A 19,631-nucleotide genomic window follows, 5' to 3' on the forward strand; every position below is an offset into this window, starting at 1 on the left:
AAACACGGATTTCACAGGAACACACCTTCACCCACAATGTATGACAGTATAAAGCCAAGGGACAGACTCTGGACCCCTATTCTACTCTTATGCCAAGTGCAGTGGGACACTTGAATGGCAAAAACGTCCGTTCATCCTTTCTTTATTTCTCCTAACGACTCTACCACCATACCTTCTTCAGATTTTTGACTGTAACCAAAATTATAACAGGAATATTTTATGTTACTCATTACTTTTCTGTTGGCTATTCATGCAGTGGTGTGGGGTAATGTTTGTCTCTTTTCCTCTTTGTTCCTGATAATGCAGGCAGATTTGGGTCAAATGAAGGATTCTCCCCACTTATATCCGACCCCTCAAGGTTGTGAAGTGGATAGATCACACTGCGTCTTCCTGATCACAAAGCATCTTCCTAGGTGAAGAGAGAGGAACTGAACTGTGAAGAGAAAAAAAAATCATAATCTACATTCATTTATTCGGTGACTCCCAGAGCAAACTCGTTTTCACATGTTATTTTTTTTTCTTTTGTGAATAATTTCTGCCATCTCCCAATTAAGAAAGCTAATGTTAGAAAGTTTTTAAGGGGAAAAGAATTCAAAGTCAGTTCTATTACTTAGAGTTGAAAGGGAACAATACGGCTATTGGCAGGGTGATGTTAATCCGTGTGCCTCTCTGACTAGGCACAGAGTCCGTGTCCCATTCTTAAGTGTAATGATGGAAAAGGTAGTGAGTGGGAGGGGAGAATGGCATCATCATTAAAAATAAACTCTTAGCATACAACATCCCTTAGAGCCTCATTTAGAAAAAAATGTGTCATTTTAGAAGCACTTCTGAGTGAAAGTCAAATGTAAATTTTATGTGCTGACTATAAAGAATTGAAGACCTTCTGGGAATAAATGCACTCACCCACAAAAGGTAAGAAGCCTTCATCCCCAACCCCCAGTGCAGGATTAGTTGGGGGTAAATAATGGATTCACTAGTTTCCAGGAAGTCTCCTTGTTCAGCTTCAGTTTTGTCCCTGCAGAGCCTGCCAAGGCTTGTGTTTACAGAACATCATCCCTTAAGCCAAGGAGATTTTAGCAACAGAGTCTCTAGAAAACATGTCTCTTATTTTACCCTTTTCTTTTCGCACAGGAGAGTTCTCACGCCAGCAGTTTCAGTTCTGGCAAAGGACAGCTATCCTTTTGGATTCTAGGACCAGCAATCGTGGATCAGCAGACCCGAGAGCAGCTACAGAGAGCCAACAGTGAACTTTTGGGTCCTTCTTGAACCGAATCTGCCTTGCGAGCTTTAGGACACCCCGTTCTTTCACCTCGGCCTCCAATCAACCTTTCTTAGAATTGCAGAGACTCTTATCTCACAGTGTCACAGAACGAGAAGAAATCTCAGCCTTTCCCAGTCCCCACTGTGCTAGCAAAATGAGCCAATATTAAACAGGCTCCTTTAATTCACAATACTTTCTCACCTTCCCATCACCCCTTCATATCAGCTCTTTAGTGGGTGTTTTTTATTATTAAAGAGGGGTCAATGCTTTTGGCCTTTCTATTGCTAAGGAGAGAAGCCTCGGAATAAAATGAACAAAACAGAACGAATTGAAAGAGACATAAACTGTCCTCCCGGGTCTCATCTGCTTTCTCTTTAATCTGTAAGATCATTTCTGCTTCTCTACCTAACGAAAAGCTTAGCTCCAAGGCTCCCATAGATGAGCTCATTCCAAAGTGACCTCTAAATCAAGATTACTTAGGAACAAGGACCACACTTTCATCCATATTAGTGTTCCTGTAGCCTACTTTCAGGGCCTTATTCCAGCATATATTGTAAAGCGCAGTATCTGTTTGCTAATAGCTTCCTGCATAAATTCCGTTTTATTTCTCTGACCTGTATCAGAGAAAGAAAGAAACAAGAAAATTACCAAAAGGGTTTATATCTTATATCACAGAGGGAAATACCATGTATGAACATAAGAACTTGATTAACATATCACTATCTAAAAAAATAAATTAAAAATCTCACAACAGAAACACAATAGAAACTATGGTCACTTCATGCAGAGTCACATCTAACTCAGTGACTTACAGACATTTTCATTTTTTAGAAATGTTTCTGTTCCTAGGACCTGGGAGACTTGTTATTTTTACTACATTGTTCAATTAAATAAGATCACTCCCTAAGCTGCGTGAAACAGCTGTATTGAGATGACCTTCCACGATCTTCAAATGATATTTTGCTCTAAAGTTAGGTGGCCTGAGGGGTCTTCTTAGGAACTGAATCTTTCTTCACCTCAGTATTCTTGAACAAAGGGAGCATTTTCAAAGAAACACACCTCTGCCTTCACTAATCAGCTGATGTGGAGGGCTACAAGAAAGGCCATTAGCTTGGTGTCATTACTAACCCAGATGACAAGGTTGCATGACTGCAGCATCAATTAGTGATATTTTTCGCTGATATAACAATATGCTTAACTCCAGAAAAATAGTTAGCAATAACTGGGTTTTTGAGCAACAACTGGGAAAAGCTACCGGCTCCAGGAAAATCTCTATATCTAAGGTGTCATCAATCTAGTTATAGAAACTGCTTGCATCTCAACCCAGATGATGTTATGTAATAGGCTATGCCTCTTTCTGGACATAACTTTATTTGTAAAGCTGATTTTTCAATTAGGTTTGCAGTAAACATGAGAGAGTCTGCCAGATGGAGAAGTAATGTTCTATCAAAAATGTTCAAGAGAAAGTGTTCCACAGTGTTCTCAGAACCTGGAAAGCAGGTGCGATGCAAGGAACGGAAGAAGCCTTGCTACTTAAAATGCAGCACTCCAATGGGAGGTGTTTATTATTATTTCCAGGAAATAAAAAAGTAAGTTAGGTGTAGAATAGCGACATTAACTTTAAGTAACTGGGCTTTTGAGCCGTGCCTGAAACTTCAAGAAAAACACATAGTACTATACCATCTCACAAGCAGAAAGTGGACAAGAGGGACAGCAAAGGACAGTGTGGCACATGCCACCAGTAGAGGCTTTGCTACTCAACATCGTTCCTTTCCTTTTTCCTTTACTGCAATGATATTTACTGTCGTCGACTTGACAGAATTAAAATCGATCGGACTATGGTCCTCTTGGACATGACTGTGTGGGTTATCTTTTCAGCTTCTTAAAGGTATCTAAGTGTTTGGCTTGCACGTATACCTACCACCACGTGTATGCCATAGACACAGAGACCAGAAGAGGGTGACTGATACCTTGTAGTTAGAGTTGCTGATAATTGTGAGCCACTGTGTGGATTCTGAGAATCGAACCTGTGTCCTTTTCAAGAGCAGCGAGTGCTTTTAACCACCAAGCAATCTAACCAAACCCAGGGGAATGGCAGAAATTATCTTGATTAGTGTGACTGAGAGGGAAATATCTACCAAGAGTGGGTGGTACCATTCCTTGACTGATATCCTGAACGATGTAGATGGAGAGAATGAAATGGCTTTTGTCTGAATATTTTGTCATAGCAAGAGAAAAGAAGCTTAGACAACGGCCTTTACTTCACATTTCACCCTGAAAATAGCCTTTGCTAAGAATATTTGTTGCTCATCCCTCATATGATCAGTTAAGGGACAGAAGTTCTAAGCAGTAACCTATCGTGTTTAATTCCAATAAAAGCTCTTTTTCAGACAGAGCGAGCAGACATTTGCCTGTCTGTTTCTCTCTCTCTCTCTTTGTGTGTGTGTTTAAAATGGAACTGTCTGCTAGAGACGATGGAGCAGCCAGCCTGCAGGTGTAAGACTGACAACCACAAGCCAGGGCCAGGCATGGCAGAACACAAAGATCACAGAACCCAGTTCACACTGGAGCGATCACATTCATTTCACGATGTCTCTGTTTGTCTTTCTTTGTAATATTTCTCACTTGAGAAAAGGAAGCTGCTATGTTAACCACCATTTTTTTTTTGTAGCTGGTACTCAGATGCTACCCTCACCAACAGCTCTGTACACATAGAAGGAATACAATGTCTGCAGACCATGCCATGTTGCTTCAGGCTGGCACCATAGGTCCACACACAGCTCTATGCAGTACTCACTGACTGTGAGTGTGAGTCAGTCACCCCCATGCCACCACAACACCTAGACACGCACTGACTTGCACGCACAACTGTAGATCCGGTATGCTTCAGCAATTACACCTTAACACTGATAGGTCAAACTATAACTTGCTAACCAATCCTGACCTGTGATCTACTTTATTCTCTTTTGATTTTTTTTTTCATCATAAAATCTGGAAGATAGTTTACGAAACAAACAAGCAAGCAAGCATTAAAAGGATAATGCATGGTAGAGAGAGAGCCAGTGAGCCCCTGAAATGTAAACAGTGACTATTGGAGTCCTTTACGTAAAAGCATTGCTTCCCTACACGAGAACAAAACAAACTCAATTCAAAAACTGCCACAGCTATCTAGAGTGCAAAATCTACAATTGCAAAGACTATTTTTGTAGTCTATGCCTTTGTTCACCATAAAGCTCATTATAAAAAAAAAGTATGATGTACAATCAAAGAAGTTTTAAGTGATTTTCTGAGTGCTAGTAAAACAGTAGGAGTGAAGGACAAGTAGCATAGTTAAGACCTTCCTGGCTGAAAAATGAAGTGAGCGTAAGCACATTAACGCCAGGTCCGCGGGAAGCCCTGCACACGAGCTGGAGCGGATTGTCAGAAAGAAGGAATCATTAAACAGTGACTGGAATAATTCTGGAAGGAATTAAGATTTGGAAAACCAGGAAGAAAGTGCCTTTTAAGAAGACTTCCTTGCTACAGATGGTGCCATGTTTTTTCATTTCACAATAAAACCTTGGCCATATTTACTTTTATTCCGACTGTATACTATGGTTAACAGCAGTGAGTTGAAAGCTGTGAATATAAAGATGGAGATTTTCCTGACTTACTATTTTCCTCACCTCATAAGAACCAAAGGTGGTCCTAACCATTGCTTAGACACATTTCAAATTACACGCAGAAAGAATGTCATCTCAAAGCTGAAAAATTATTTCTCATATCAAACAAAGATGTTGAAATTATTTAAAATTACCAGATATAAAACAACTCCTTCCAAAATGAAGCGAGTGGCAACCTGAAATCAGGTAAACTTTCTGTGTCTCTGGCTAGTAGTGAAATTCAACTTCTACCAGAGGAATATGAGAAAATATTCCCAAATATTCATGGAGAAGAGGAAAGCATGGTTGATTTGAATGCTGGTCTCTTTATGGCTTGATTTCACCTAACTTTCTGTTCTCCTTACGCATTTGTGTTATCTACAGAATTTCAGGCATCAAAGATTGAAGTGCAGCCTCTTTCCCATCCAAACCATATCTGTTTCTTATTTTTCACTTTAGAGATTCCATCTTTCATGATAAATTCTAGGATGAATCATTCTTTCTTTTTATTGTAAAGCCTAAGTATATTTGGGAAAAATTAAATATAATGCATATATATTTTCATTTAATATTTTATGAAACAATGTGCTTAGTTATCAAATAAAAAACGATAACATATCTTTGTTCATATACATAACAAAATTACAATTCCTACAAACCAGTCTTCAAAGATTTCCATTCTGAGTGTCGATCTTTCATATCAAATGTTCATATTCATGTAACTATGAAATTGCAAAATTATTTTATGGAGAGTCAGGATAATTCATTGAAATTTCACAAAGTACACTGTGAGGCACAGTGTTACCTGTGAAGATCTACATTAAGAAACCCAAGGTTGAAATGTCTGATTTTTCATTTTCTCCCCTGAACTTGTCACTAATTTCCTGAGATCACTTATCTGGTATAGTCAGTGAACTAGGTAACTAGTTCAGTGTAAATCTCTTGTTCGATATTATATGAGTACAGAACAGCAGTTATTTCTTCAGTCTTAATTAGGACAGTCCTCCAGCTACACGGTTTTAATATCTTTTCTAGAACACAAAACCTCTCTAGTCTGATTCTCCCACTCAGCTGTGTCGTCGTTTTTTCTTTGTCCTAATCCTTAGCCTGTGCCATATACACAATGTCAAGACAATTCCCCCACCATGCACTTCCTGCATAGGGAATCCAGTTGCTCCCCTCAAAGCCCATACCATATCCCAACCAAAGAATCTGCGAGAGGATTAAGGTAGACTATTAGACTCTACTAGGAAACTGAATATTGACTTTTATTCTGAAATTGCCATGGCATTCCTACCTTGTAGTGAAGAACAGCATTCTAGGGGGTACTTGGCTAAAGGGGTCGAAATCTTCAAGCTGGTTATATTTTTGGAATATGGTTCCATCACTGAGGTAGGCTTTTATCCCTACTGTTTTTCCACAGTATCTTAACCATCTGCATCCATGTGCACAATACTGAGGCTTTCTCCCTTTATATACAACATAATTAAGACATAATTCATAGAGTGTATAATAAGCTCATTTAAATTATACAGTTGCAGAATTTTAAATACATTCAAAGCTGTATATCCACCATCAAAATCTTTTAAACCACTTTCACCATGCCTCCAAAGACCTCATAGACATTAACATTCCTCATTTTCTGACCACTTCTCTGTAACCCTTCAATATGGTGTTGTCTACACAGGGTCTTTAAATGAGTGATGTTGTAAAATTTATGATCTTTTATGGCTTGTGTCTTCCCGTTTGCATAATATTCTTTAAAGTTCATCTGTTTTGTAGCATGGGTTGGTAATTTATTCTTTCCTACTGATAAATAATATATTTGTGAGGATCAACAAAACTTTTAAATTAATCATACTGCTCTGATTTTCTTAAATCTATCACACCCAGAGACTGGTCTGTATGGTATAAGTATCACAATAGAAAAAATTTGTGATTAAATGTAAATTTGGTGAAAATTAGTAACTTATTAAATATCTACAACCACTTCCTGTGGAAGATGGGTTGAAAGTGCAGAGGAGCAACTTGAAGACACACATTCAAGTTCAGCCATGCTGAAAATTTTAATAGGACTTGCAGTGATAAAGAATATTAATGAGTACTGATTTCCCTTTAATGGCAAGATTTTAATAACTAAAAGTGAGTTTTATCTGCAAAATGAGGAAGCACATAGATGTAAACATAAAAGGGAACCAATGAAGGTTATCACCACAATATAAATCAACAACAGTGATTTTTTTTTCTTCTATGACTTTACAGAGTGTGATTGTCTTGGGGATATTATTGATACGCTGGCAGATGTGATTACATGGCATCCACAGACTGATGCTGCAAGGTCTAGAAAACTTGATATCAAAATTAATGCCTATGTCTCATGATGAAGAAGAGGTGAGCATTCATAAATGTATGGCTCATTCAGCCTTGCTCATGATGTTGTTACAGTGGCATGCCTGGCTTGAACAAATCTTCAGAAGATTTCAAATAACAGTGCTCCAAATGGGAGTAGAACCACAGATACCAAGGGCACCCACATCTCATGATGGATAAGAGCTTCACTGAGAAGATTTCTTGGTCTTCTAGCTTCTAAAGAAATTGTGTTCAGATTCAGGTTCTGAAGCTTTTGTCAATTGAGCAATCCAGGATATTAGCCATGTAATACAGGATAGTCATCTACAGACCTAAAGAAGCTAAACACTAAGGAGGACCCTAGGGAGGATGCTTAAATCTCATTCAGAATGGTAAACAGGGTAGACACCAGAGGCTGTGGAAGAGAGGAAACAGGATGGAAGCCTACCATAGAGGGTGAAAGGCTCCACCCAACAGGGGATCTAAGCAGATGCTGAGAGTTACAGCCAAACTCTGGGTAGAGTGCAGGGAGTCTTATGGAAGAAGATGAAAGTGGTGGTGTGTGTGTGTGGGGGATAGAAGGACATGAAGGGGACAGTTGCTCCACAGGGAGACCAACAAAGCTGAGCCAGGGGGTGCTGTAGAGACTGAAGCACCAACGGAGGACCATGCATGGAGAGGAGACCTAGACCCCCTATGAACATCTGAAGATGTTGCGGATTGGCAGCTCAGTATCCTCGTGGGTCTCCAAGTGTGGAGCAGAGGCTGCCTCTGTCATGAACTCAGTTGCCTGCTCTTTGATCACTCACCCCTGGTGATGCGGCCTTGCCAGGTCACAGAGGAAGAGGATCCAGGCAGTCCTGAGGAGACTTAAGAAGCTGTGAGCAGATGCCAATGGTGGAGAACTCCCCTTTTTAGTGCACTTGGGAAAGGGGATTGGGAGAAAAAGGAGGGAGGGTGGGACTGGGGAAGTTGAGGGAGGACGTTTCAATCGGGTTATATAATGAATAAGTTGTGAAAAAAATTAAAACTAAAAAAAAAAAAAAGAAATTGTGTTCGGTAATCTGTAGAAGGGTTAGTATAAAGGATAAAGTTTATTTTCTTAATGATTCTCCCACACAAACCTCCATCTCAACGTAGGTGAGACAAAATGGATGAAGGACCCTGTGTTGCTACTGTTGTATTTCTGGTCCGCTTCAAATAAGATCCCTAATAACAGACCAATTACAGGGCAAGTATTAACACTGCATTCTCTCTGCTTTACAAGTTACTTTGCTCACTATAACTGCACTTCAGTCTCCCATTCACACACTCATTTGAAAGAAAACAGAAACAAAAGGCTTCACATTGCTCAGGTTATGTTTAAAAAGAAATAAAAATAGAACCGACTAGAGCAGCAGCGATCTGTGGAGGCAACTGACATTTGGTTTCACAGGGAGGCGAATCCAAAGGGCAAGAGCCTTTCTACTCACAGGTATCTAAAGACTCATCTGCCTCGTCAGGGCAGTCCGGGTCCCCGTCGCACAGCCAGCTCTGGGAGATGCAAGTCACGTGGTCGTGGCAGAGAAATTCCCCAGGATCACACAACTGCTGATCTGAAAAGAAAAAAAAAATGTTTTGAAATCAATTATGAATGGTCTGAACATGAACCGAGGAGCGTTCACGGGGACATCGGGGACCGCGCTGCGTAGCTGCATCACCACGACAAAGCTACAGCAAGTGTTTCCTTAAAGTTTGGTTATTCGGCTCTAGCACACAAATATGGTGTACAAATGTTCCAGCCAGTGAGCTTGCATCAAAGCAGCAGCTACTGAGTGGAGATTTCAGCTTCATCGCTGCTCCGAACAGGGGAAAAGTCAGTGGTCGGTTAATACTGTAATTAAACTTCATTCTTCTTAACTACCTATCATGACACCGTCTGTAGTACAGGACTGCCATTCTGCTTTTAAACCAGACTTGCCAAGAGAGCAGCGTCTGCTACTAGGTAGCAAAATTTCCTTCAAGCTTATTTGGCGTGGGTTTTGGAGATGTTTATTTGCACATACAAAATTCATTATTTTCTTTTTAATATTTTTAGTGTTGGATATTGCCAATTTCTCCTAAAGTTCTTGTATATTTGGTGAATATTTATTTTTATGATATATTTATTCCTAACTATGATTCTATCTGAAAAATGTTTCTTTTTTTTAATTTATTCACTTTACATCCCGATCGTATCCCCTTTGCTCATCTCATCCCAGTCCTACCCTCCCTTTTTCTTCCCCTCCACCCCCCAAAATCTCTGTTTTAACATGCATACATTAGGAATGTATTCTACAATTGAGGGTTCCCAACTGTGACTGTTAAAAATAACATCCATTCTATTTCATTTTCCTTTGTACTTTTGTTACTTAGCAATATACAAAATATTGATACCTTACACTCATTGTTATTGTAGATTTAATAAGCCATGCAGTGTCTTTTCTTATCTCAATTTTTATTTTCTTGGTTCTCCAACAGTATAACTTTAAGTAAATTTATTCCAAACACATGTAAGCATACATCCTTAATGTTCAAATGTTAGTAAATACTAACTTTTTCCTTTCTCGCACTGCAGGTGGTTTCCAAGGACTAACATAGTGACCTGTCATGTTTATACAATTCATCAAACCCACCTATATCCTTACCATCATGTGGTTTTGCATTAACTTATTTGAATAAATAATATTTGAGCATAGGTTTTATGCTACAGAGTCAAAGAAGTAAAATCCATTTGTTTTCTGAAAGGGTCTGGTGGTATAATTCTGTACTCATAACTTTTTTTAAATTGATGAATGCTGACACCACAAAAGGAGAAAGATGAAAGCAAGTACAAAGATATTTGGGAACTAACAGAATACAGACTAGGGCTAGGAGGAACTGTCTTGGGATTCCTATTGCTGCAGTGAAACACCATAACCAAAAGGAACACCATAACCTGTTGGAAACAAACAGGTTTATTTGGATTATACATCCACATTGTAGTCTATCATAGAAGGAAGCCAGCACAGGAACCCAAACAGAAAAGGATCCTAGAGGCAGGAACTAGTCCAGAGGTTATGAAGGTTATGAAGGAGTATTGCTTACTGACTTGTTCCTCATGGCCTGTTTTCTTATAAAACCCTGGACCACCATCCCAGGGATGAAACCACACACAACAGGCTGGGCTTCCTTCATCAATATCTAATTAAGAAAATGTGCAACAGGCTTGCCTATAGCCCAATATTATGGAGATGTTTTTTTGTTTTTGTTTTTGTTTTTTTTTTTTCAGTTGAGGTCCCCTCCTCTCGGATGACTTTCCCTTGTGTCAAGTTGGCATAAAAGTACTCAGCACAGGAACCTAATATCTACAATCTATATGTTTGTTCCCCAGGACCTTACTCTACACAAATATACACAAAAGACAGACATGACCCTCCCCACACACAACCCAGGTATTGAAAGATAAAACTTAAGCATTTATTTAAAGGAGGGTAAGCACTGGGTAAATAGAAAATAGGACAGTCTATTCAGAATTGGCATGAATACATATTAGTGGTTTTTTTTTTTTCATTCAATAGTGATATATAGTATTTGTTAATATGTTCACATGTTGTGAGGGCAAGACTTAAATTTGGCTTCAGGTGATCACGTAGCATTCAGAATACATGTTAGGAAAAAATATGGGATGAAATTCAAAGCAGAATGTTTGTATATAAAGTATGACTTTTGATAAAATAGTTTAAATATGAATAATACAAGTTTCTAAAAACCGCTCAACAATATTGCAATGGGTCAAAAGTTATTAAACCTGTCTATTCCATAGAATCCATAAAGGGTGGTTAGAGGGGCTGTAACTAGTCTATTATCTTCCAATGACAAATTTCTCTTTATTCCTCCCAAACAGCAAACATTTTTTTTTAATAAGGAGGAAGATAAAAGCACAGTACCTACGAAAAGTCTTTAAATAGTTATATAGCCTGTGACTAACTTGGCATAATAACTCCTTGTTGTAAGTATAAAGCAGTGTGGAGGAGCCTGCAGAACTGTTTGCTGCATTGGAATAGAGCATCTGAGAAGAATCTGTCAGTGGAGGTGCTGGGTCATCCTGCTTACTGTGGAGAGGATTTTAAAACCACAGGAGGTACTGAACAGAGATTAATCACAGACATGTCATATAGCTTCCTGTTCAGAGGTTCTTCAATAGCTTAGAGGAGAAGCCAGGACAGTGTAGCTAAAATGTAGTGGGAATCTAAGCAAATTTTCTGCTGGGAGCCGTAAGTGTAAGAGTTAAGGATTTATGACTATTTCAAATGTTTCACATGATCTCATCAACATATACTTGGAAACTGATGCTTGGATGCTCTTTGTTTGTTTGTTTGTTATTGTTATTGTTTCATTTTGTTTTTTAAAAGTAGGGAAAGAAGGGGAGTTAGTATGATGGGGAAAGGATAGGAGCTCCACAAAGACCAAATATATCTGGGCACAGGGTCTTTTCTGAGACTGACATTCAACCAAGGACCATGTATGGATATAACCTAGAACCTCTGCTCGGATGTAGCCCGTGGTAGCTCAGTAACCAATTGGTTTCCCATAGTAAGGGGAACAAGGACTATTTCTGACAGGAACTCAATGGCGGGCTCTTTGGCCTCCCCACCCCCCAAGGGAGGAGGAGCCCTGCTAGGCCACAGAGGAGGACTTTGCAGCCAGTCCTGAAGATACCTGATAAAACAGGATCAGATGAGTGGGGAGGAGGTCCCCCTCTATCAGTGGACTTGGAAAGGGGCAGGGTGGAGATGAGGGAGGGAGGGTGGGAGGGAGAGGGAATGAGGGAGCAGGATACAGCTGGGATACAGAGTTAATAAAATGTAACTGATAAGAAAAAAATAAAATTAAAAAAAAAAGTAGGGTTTCCCTGTATCGCCTTAGTTGTCCTGGAACTAACTCTGTAGACAAAACTGTCACTGGACTCAGAGAGCTGCCTGCTTCTGCCTTCCAAGTGCTGTGTTTAAATGCATGTACCACCAAACATAGCTGGAGAAATGTTGTCTTAAAATCAAGGCAGATTATATAGATAGAAAAATGGAAGTACCTACATTCACAGAAGACTGTCTTTCTTAGAGAGTGAGATAAATAATAATGAAAACATACTTAAAAGCATGTCTGTCTCTGTAATGTTTTGCTTTATGTTGTTGCAATAAAACACTAAACAAAGCCAATTTGTGAATGAAAGGGTTTATTTGGCTTACAGGTTGCAGGTTATTATTGAGGGAAACCACAGAAGAAACTCAAGTCCTGGAGACAAAAACTGAAGCAGAGACCATTGAATAATACTTACCGGCTTGTATGCAGGCTCCTCTACATTTATTAAAATGTCCAGTCCCAACTGCCTAGGGATAGCTCTGACCACAGTGTCCTGGACCCTACTACATCAAATAGCAATGGAGAAAATGTCCCCACAGACATACACTCAGGCAATCTAATCAAATCAATTCTTCAATTGGGGTTTCCTCTTCACAGATAACTCTAGCTCCATGTCAAGCTGACAGATGAGGCTAATTATGACAGCTGTCATATCTTAATTTAGTCTATGCATTGGGGAAAATGAAAAAAAAAAACACAAACAACAAAAACTCAGAATTACCTGCCATCATGCAGCTTCAATTATGTTTTTGTGTGATGATAGATCAAAACAGAGGAAAATGAGATGACTGTATTTTTGAGCTATTACTTCTTGAGAGAACAGTAAGAAGTAAAGAGGTGGGGTTCTGGAGTACAGAATAATTCTGAGAATGATGGCAAGGACAGTGTCACAGGAGTGTGACTAGATGAGACGAGGAGCTTTCAAAGGTTGACTTTGACATTCTTTTGAATAAAAGACAGTATGTTTGACACCGTCTATGGAAAAGGTAGTAAATAATTTGGAAGGATAATGGCTCAGGATGATTAAGAAAAAATATGAAGAAACAAAGTGAAATCATAACGGTTGTGGCAGGCAAATGTGAGATACAGCCCGTGAGCTGTATCTAACAACAAACACTGTTTGAGACCAGTGGGAAGGTTGGAGCAGAAAGATGGGATTTGACCCAGATTTTCTAAAGAATCTCTGGCATGAAAATGAACGCTACAAAGTGAAAGGCAATTTTGGAAGACCAGTGCAGTGGTTTAATGGATAAAAGTATTTATGGAACCAAATTTAAATTCTGTATTCTATCAGAAAGCTGAAATAAAATGCCATATACATTTCCTTATTAAATGTCAGGATCTTGATTTTGAAATTATGAATCAAAATATTTAACTGTATAGTACAGGATAAACACACTACAATTGGAGGACCTAAGGGAGAATGCTTAAAGCTCACTTGGAAGCAGAAATAGAGAGTAGAAGTACCTGGAGAGAGGGAACAGGGTTGGAGAGGGAGTGCTGAGGGAAACGAGGGTGAAGATCAGATTTGGGGCGGGGGAAGGTGCAGAGGATCTGCAGAGAAAATAGAAAAGGTGGGGGGCATCTCTGTGACGAGCTGGAGACCTTAGACAAGATAGGCTTCTGGGAGCATATGGGGGTGATGCTAGCAGAAACTCCTAGTAGTAGAGGTCATGGATACTCTAGAGGAACATCCTCTAACTAAGCAAGACTCCTAGTGGAAAAAGATGAACACCAACTCCCCTACACAATCTCAGAGTTTACCCTGCCTACAAGATGTGAAGGGATAAAGAAAGAGCAGAGACTGATGGAATGTCCAACCAATGCTTGGCCCAACCTGAGACCCACAGCACAGGAGAGAGTCAACCCCTGACACTACTAAGGATACTCTGCTATACTGTAGACAGGAGCCTAGTGTAGCTATCCTCAAAGAGGCTACACACAGCAGGGGTCCAAACAAATGCAGAGACCCACAGCCATACATTAGTAGAAGCATAGGGGAATCTTCTGGAAAAATAGGGAAATGGAGAGAAGGACCTGGAGATGACAGGATCTTCACAAGAAGACCAACAGAGCCAACTAATCAGGGCTCAGAGGGGCTGGCACATACTGACGCACCATCCAAGGACCATGCATAGACTGGATTTAGGCCCCCTACATAGATGTAGCAGATGGGCAGCACAGGATTCATGAGGGTCTTTTAGTAGTCAGAGTGGGTGGTGGGGGCCAGCTTTTTCTGACATGGACTCTGTTGCCTGCTTTTTGATCAATCCCCCCTCGCAGGGCTGCCTTACCAGGTCACAGGGGAAGAGAATTCTCTCAGTCGGTCCTGATGTGACTTGATGAGCTAGGATGGGTTAGTAGTGGGAGAGAGAGGGTTCCCCTTTTCTGAGGAATAGGGATGGGGGGGAGGAAGGAAGGTGTGTCTGCGAGAAGAGGAAGGGGGTTACAATCAGGCTGTAAATTGAATGAATAGATAGATGATAGATAGATAGATAGATAGATAGATAGATAGATAGATAGATAGATAGATAGATAGATAGTTAGATAGATAGATAGATAGATAGATAGATTGATAGATTTTAAAAATTAGACCTTTCAATCATTTTAAATATATATCCAGAGTCTGGTACACTTGGGAGACATCCAAGAAGGAATACAGATACGTGGTAAAATAGTTAAGTCTAACTTTCAGAAGGCATGATCAAAATTTGAAACCTAACAAACAGTAACTGCAGGAGATAACAGTAGCTACAGGAGGAGATGGGTGTGAAGCAGAAGTCAGGAGGGCTAGACTTTCAGTCACAGTTGCTGCGATTTAAGGAGTCAGGCAGAGAGGCAGAAGAGCCTCCTGTGACTTTCACAACCACACTGTGGTATGAATATGCACACATGTATGTGAATGGGAGTAAACACACTCATGCAAAATTAATATAACTAAGAAAATACCTTTGCATTTGGAGGACAGCTTTTTGTCTTTAGGAAATGGCATTTAAAAGTGTACTATAACTCATTGGTTTGTTTTCCAATCATATATTTCAAGAACAGTTGCTGAAGGACTGAACACAATTTAAAGTTTCTTTTTCCAGTGTTTTGAGGTGATTATTTAAAAATACATCTTCTGATTTCAGTTGGTTTTTTTTTTTAAACCAGAAGCACAACATGCCACATGAATGTGAGCTTTCCACTTAAAAGCTTCAAGCCACACTTGTGAGACAGTGGGACAGTCAGAGTGAGTATTCTAAAACACCTTTCTGTGGTAGAGAACACAGGGTTTTTTCCATTTTGTGATTAAACCAAGAGGTTAATGTGGACGTGAGGGCTGCCTCCGTACATCCCCCAGGGAAAGGATGGCAGCTAGCCCATGTACATTCCCTTCAGAATAGACCTGCATCCAACTGTGGAAATACAAGGAAGGTGGACCCACAGTTTAGTGAACGGAAAGCAATTGTGTCCTTAGTAAGATCTTATTATGACAGTGTTTGGTCTTATGTGAAAACATAGAATTCAAAAAACTTTACTATAATTTATATTTTTAAACTTTAGTGGTAGAGATAATAATATTTGTACTAATTGCCAGAACAGTTAATTTCTATTTTCCTATAAGATGAATTGATAATGTAAATCTTAAAAAAGACCATCAGACCAAGCACCAACACTATTATCTATCAGTTCAATTAAGATTTAATGAGCATCCTTCTAATTCTTGCCTACTTTCACCATATCAATTTGCGATAATTTTGTGTCATTGCCCTTACAATTAATGCATTATTCTACTGACAGTTTTATTCCTAATAAGGTATTATAGAGAAATTTAGAGCCAATATGTGTTACAAACTCTGATAGTAAATTTTATAAACTAAGGCACAGAGGAGAGATACATATGCATTAAACAGCTAATGAGCCAGGGTAACAGGAAAGTCTGTATAAAAGGGGGTAATGAGGTAAAAGAGCAGACACAACTTTGGAAAAACAAAGTTTGGGCAGGTGGCATGGCTTTTCAGAATTTATAGTCTACTTATCTATTTGTATCTCACTGTGGACTGAAAAATGGAATGGTTTACACCATTCATAATAATTTTATACATTCATCTTTCTAAAATGAAACATGTTTTTGCTTCTTGTTGCTGATGGATTCATTATCCGAAGTGAACTTGCATAAAGACTCGAAAGTTTTACTAATTCATCCTGAATTTTTTGAGGATGTTCATTCAAAGTTAAAGGAACAATTCTAATTATTGACTTTTCAGAAGTACTTTAATCCCTTTTCTTGTCTTAAGCCAGGAAAATGTACATATAAGGAGGAATAAGAATTTCCCCAGAAGAACATTTAAGTTGTTTCAAAAATATGCTTAGAGGGTTTTTTTCTGATTTATTTTTTCCAATTTTATTTTGAATTTATCTTCATGCATATGCGTGTCTAAGAGTGTATCAATGTATGTGTCCTGGGAACTGAACCTGGGTCCTCTGCAAGACCTGATAAAAGCCATCTCACCAGTACCTTAGAGCTTCTTTCTCAACACTTTTTTCTAGTGTCATTTGACCACTCAGTCTAGATTTTGGCATTGGTGGTGTTTGTTATGACAGAATCTCAAATAGCCTGCAGACAGGCCATAGAGTCAGTAAGCAACCAAGAATGACCTAAGAATTCCTTTTCTCTCTTTTTCAGTTTTCCCTAGGTGTGGGGAATAGGCTTGCCATCATATTACTCCTTGCAGTCTTACTTCCTTTCTTATCGTTTTGTTGATGAGAAGTATTAAATATAAACAACAGCTCACTAATTTGTAATGTTTACCTGATGTGCATGCTTTGTTACCTATCACTTTAGCTCCAATCTTCCAAAAAAATTATTTGCACATCAGTAAGACAACTCAGCCAGTAAAGGAGCTTGACAACAAGCTTGAAGCCATGAGTTTAATCCTAGGACCTGCATGCATAGCTTCATTTCTGTAAAACGGGATCTCACTAAGTCGCCTTGTTTGACCTGGAACTTACTAGAAATATCATCTGTTTTCAAGCTTGTGGCCATCTTCCCTCTGCCTCTTCAAACCTCTTTTATGGAAACATCTTCTCTGTACTCTTTTGTTCCCACCATCCTGTAACACTTTAATGCATACATCCAAGACTCTAGTTCTGTTTTGTATCTGTACTGCAACTCTTTGAGTAATGAGGCCCCCGACAGAGCGTTGACTTCGAATCCACGTTGGTACTCACAGATGTGCCAAGAGAGAATCTGCAGTCCTGCTTTAGTCAGCACTATTGACAACACCCAAGAAATTGGACAACCTGAGTTGGTAAATGGTAAAGGTGACTATAGAACTCACACTCAATGGGATGCATTCATACATAACAATAAAAGTTTTTAAATCTTGTTAATGAAGACAAAATTTGTGACAGTGGAGAACATTATGCAAAGTTAAATAAGAGACTACGCAAAACATATAATGCATATATTACTTATGTGTGGAATCCGAAGAAGCTGGTTCCATAAAAACTACAGACAGAACAGTGGTTACCAGAAGGTACAAAATGGGAACAGGAAGAATAATTAGCCAACAAGTACAATGTTATATATGGATGGGAGAAATATGTTCTAATGTTTTGTTCTCACTGGGGTGAATATACTTAAATAACGATGCATTACATTCCTACCGGAGAGGACTCAAATTGATGGCCAGGAAAAAAAATGCTGAAACCTTGGAGGAGTAAGTGAGATAATGCCCTGGTTTCATAACTTTTAATATGGTTTTTTAATGTTTAAAAAAGTCACATTGTACTCCATAATGTATAACCCTGTGACATTCAACTTTTTAAAAGGAAGACATCAATGCAAAATACAAACACTTCGAATATTTTTACAGCGTAGCACTTTTGCAAGAGAAGAAAAAAAAAAAAAGCTGAAACCATACCAGTGCTGAATTTTATATTTGGAATGATGAATACCTTCATTTAATCACTAAAATAAAACTAAGTTCTCCCATGGTCATAATAAAATATCCAAAATAGTGCACATTATACTGTATAAAATTAAAGCATCCATGAAAACTAGAAAAAAAAACCCAAATGTATAAGGGACTTGGAGTTTTCCACCAGGGTCTCTTGTGGCTAGTCAGCAAGAGCAATTTAGACAAATATGTTGAAGTCTGCTTGGAGGGCTCTGTTTGTTGTTTTTGAAGCATTCTTTCTTTAAGAATACTAATCAAGAGAGAGGACCCTGACTAAAACACTCAATCCCCATTTAGAAAAGCAAAGAGGATGGACATCAGAAGAAGAAGAAAACAGGAAAAATAGTCCTCTGAAGACTATCAAAGCAGATGTTGAGACTTATGGCCAACTGTTGGGCAGAGTGCATGGAATCTTATGTAAGAAGTGGGAAATAGTAAGAGTTGGAGAGGACAGGAACCCCACAAGGAAAGCAACAGAACCAGAAAATTTGAACACAAGGGTCTTCCCAGAGACTCATACTTCCCAGAGACCAAGTACCAGGCATGGAGATAACCTAGAACCCCTGCACAGATGTAGCCCATTGCAGTTCAGTGTCCAAGTGGGTTGCATACTAATGGGAAGAGGGACTGCCTCTGACATAATGTGATTGGGCTGCTCTTTGATCACCTCCCCCTAAGGGGGGAGCAGCCTTACCAGGCCACAGAAGATGACAATGCAGCCACTCCTGATGTGATCTGATAGACTAAGATCAAAAGGAAGGAGAGGAGGACCTCCCCTATCAGTGGACTTGGGGAGGAGCATGCGTGAAGAAGGAGGAGGAAGGATGGAATCCGGAGGGGAGGAGGGAGGGGCTTATGGGGGATAAAAAGTGAATAAAGTGTAATTAATAAAATAAAATAAAAGAATAGTGTAACTATGAATATGAGATAAAAATGTATTTCACCATTTTAAGCTATATTGAATCTTAAGCGTTTTGAAGATTGCATGAAGCAGATTCATTAAAAATGGTCTTGAACAATTCCACATTTGGCTAAGGCTGAGGATCTGGCTTGCTTCCATGTATGTGGACCTATCTGCATTGCCCCTGTGGCACGCCTGGGTTGGCTACCCAGAGGCTATTTAAGCTGTGGGCTGGCTTTCCCCGGGGTCTGAGGATTGTTCAATGTTCCTGAATAAACTGCATTGAAAAAAAAAATGGTCTGTAGTTTTGTTTTGCAAAGGAAAACAAATAGCTGACTAAAAGCCAATCTGAAACCCCATGAAGGTATACTGCAGGATTTTGTTTGTCTTGGTTTAACCCACCCTGTAAACTACATAACTGAGAATCAGGAGAGCTCTGAATATTGAAGAATGTCTGTGTTTCAATAGCAGAATATAAGAAATGAGATTGAATCAGAAATTCTCATTGTCATGTAGAAAGCTTTTGATAACCAAGTATCATAATTACTCTGCTGACATATGTGCACGGACCAGCACAAAATATGTACAAATGTTCATAAATTTTGAAACTGGCT

General features: G+C 39.1%; 1 protein-coding gene across 1 annotated transcript in view; it reads right to left on the reverse strand.

Moving 5' to 3' along the window:
- Positions 1–19,631, reverse strand: part of Lrp1b (LDL receptor related protein 1B) — a 2,037,254-nt gene that overhangs the window by 1,656,158 nt on the left and 361,465 nt on the right. The window contains exon 2 of the mRNA XM_060390094.1: positions 8,724–8,846. Coding sequence (XP_060246077.1) covers positions 8,724–8,846 — 123 coding nt within the window. The remainder of the gene's footprint in view (positions 1–8,723; positions 8,847–19,631) is intronic.

The sequence above is a fragment of the Meriones unguiculatus genome, chromosome 8, assembly GCF_030254825.1.
Source record: "Meriones unguiculatus strain TT.TT164.6M chromosome 8, Bangor_MerUng_6.1, whole genome shotgun sequence".
Lineage (NCBI taxonomy): Eukaryota > Metazoa > Chordata > Mammalia > Rodentia > Muridae > Meriones > Meriones unguiculatus.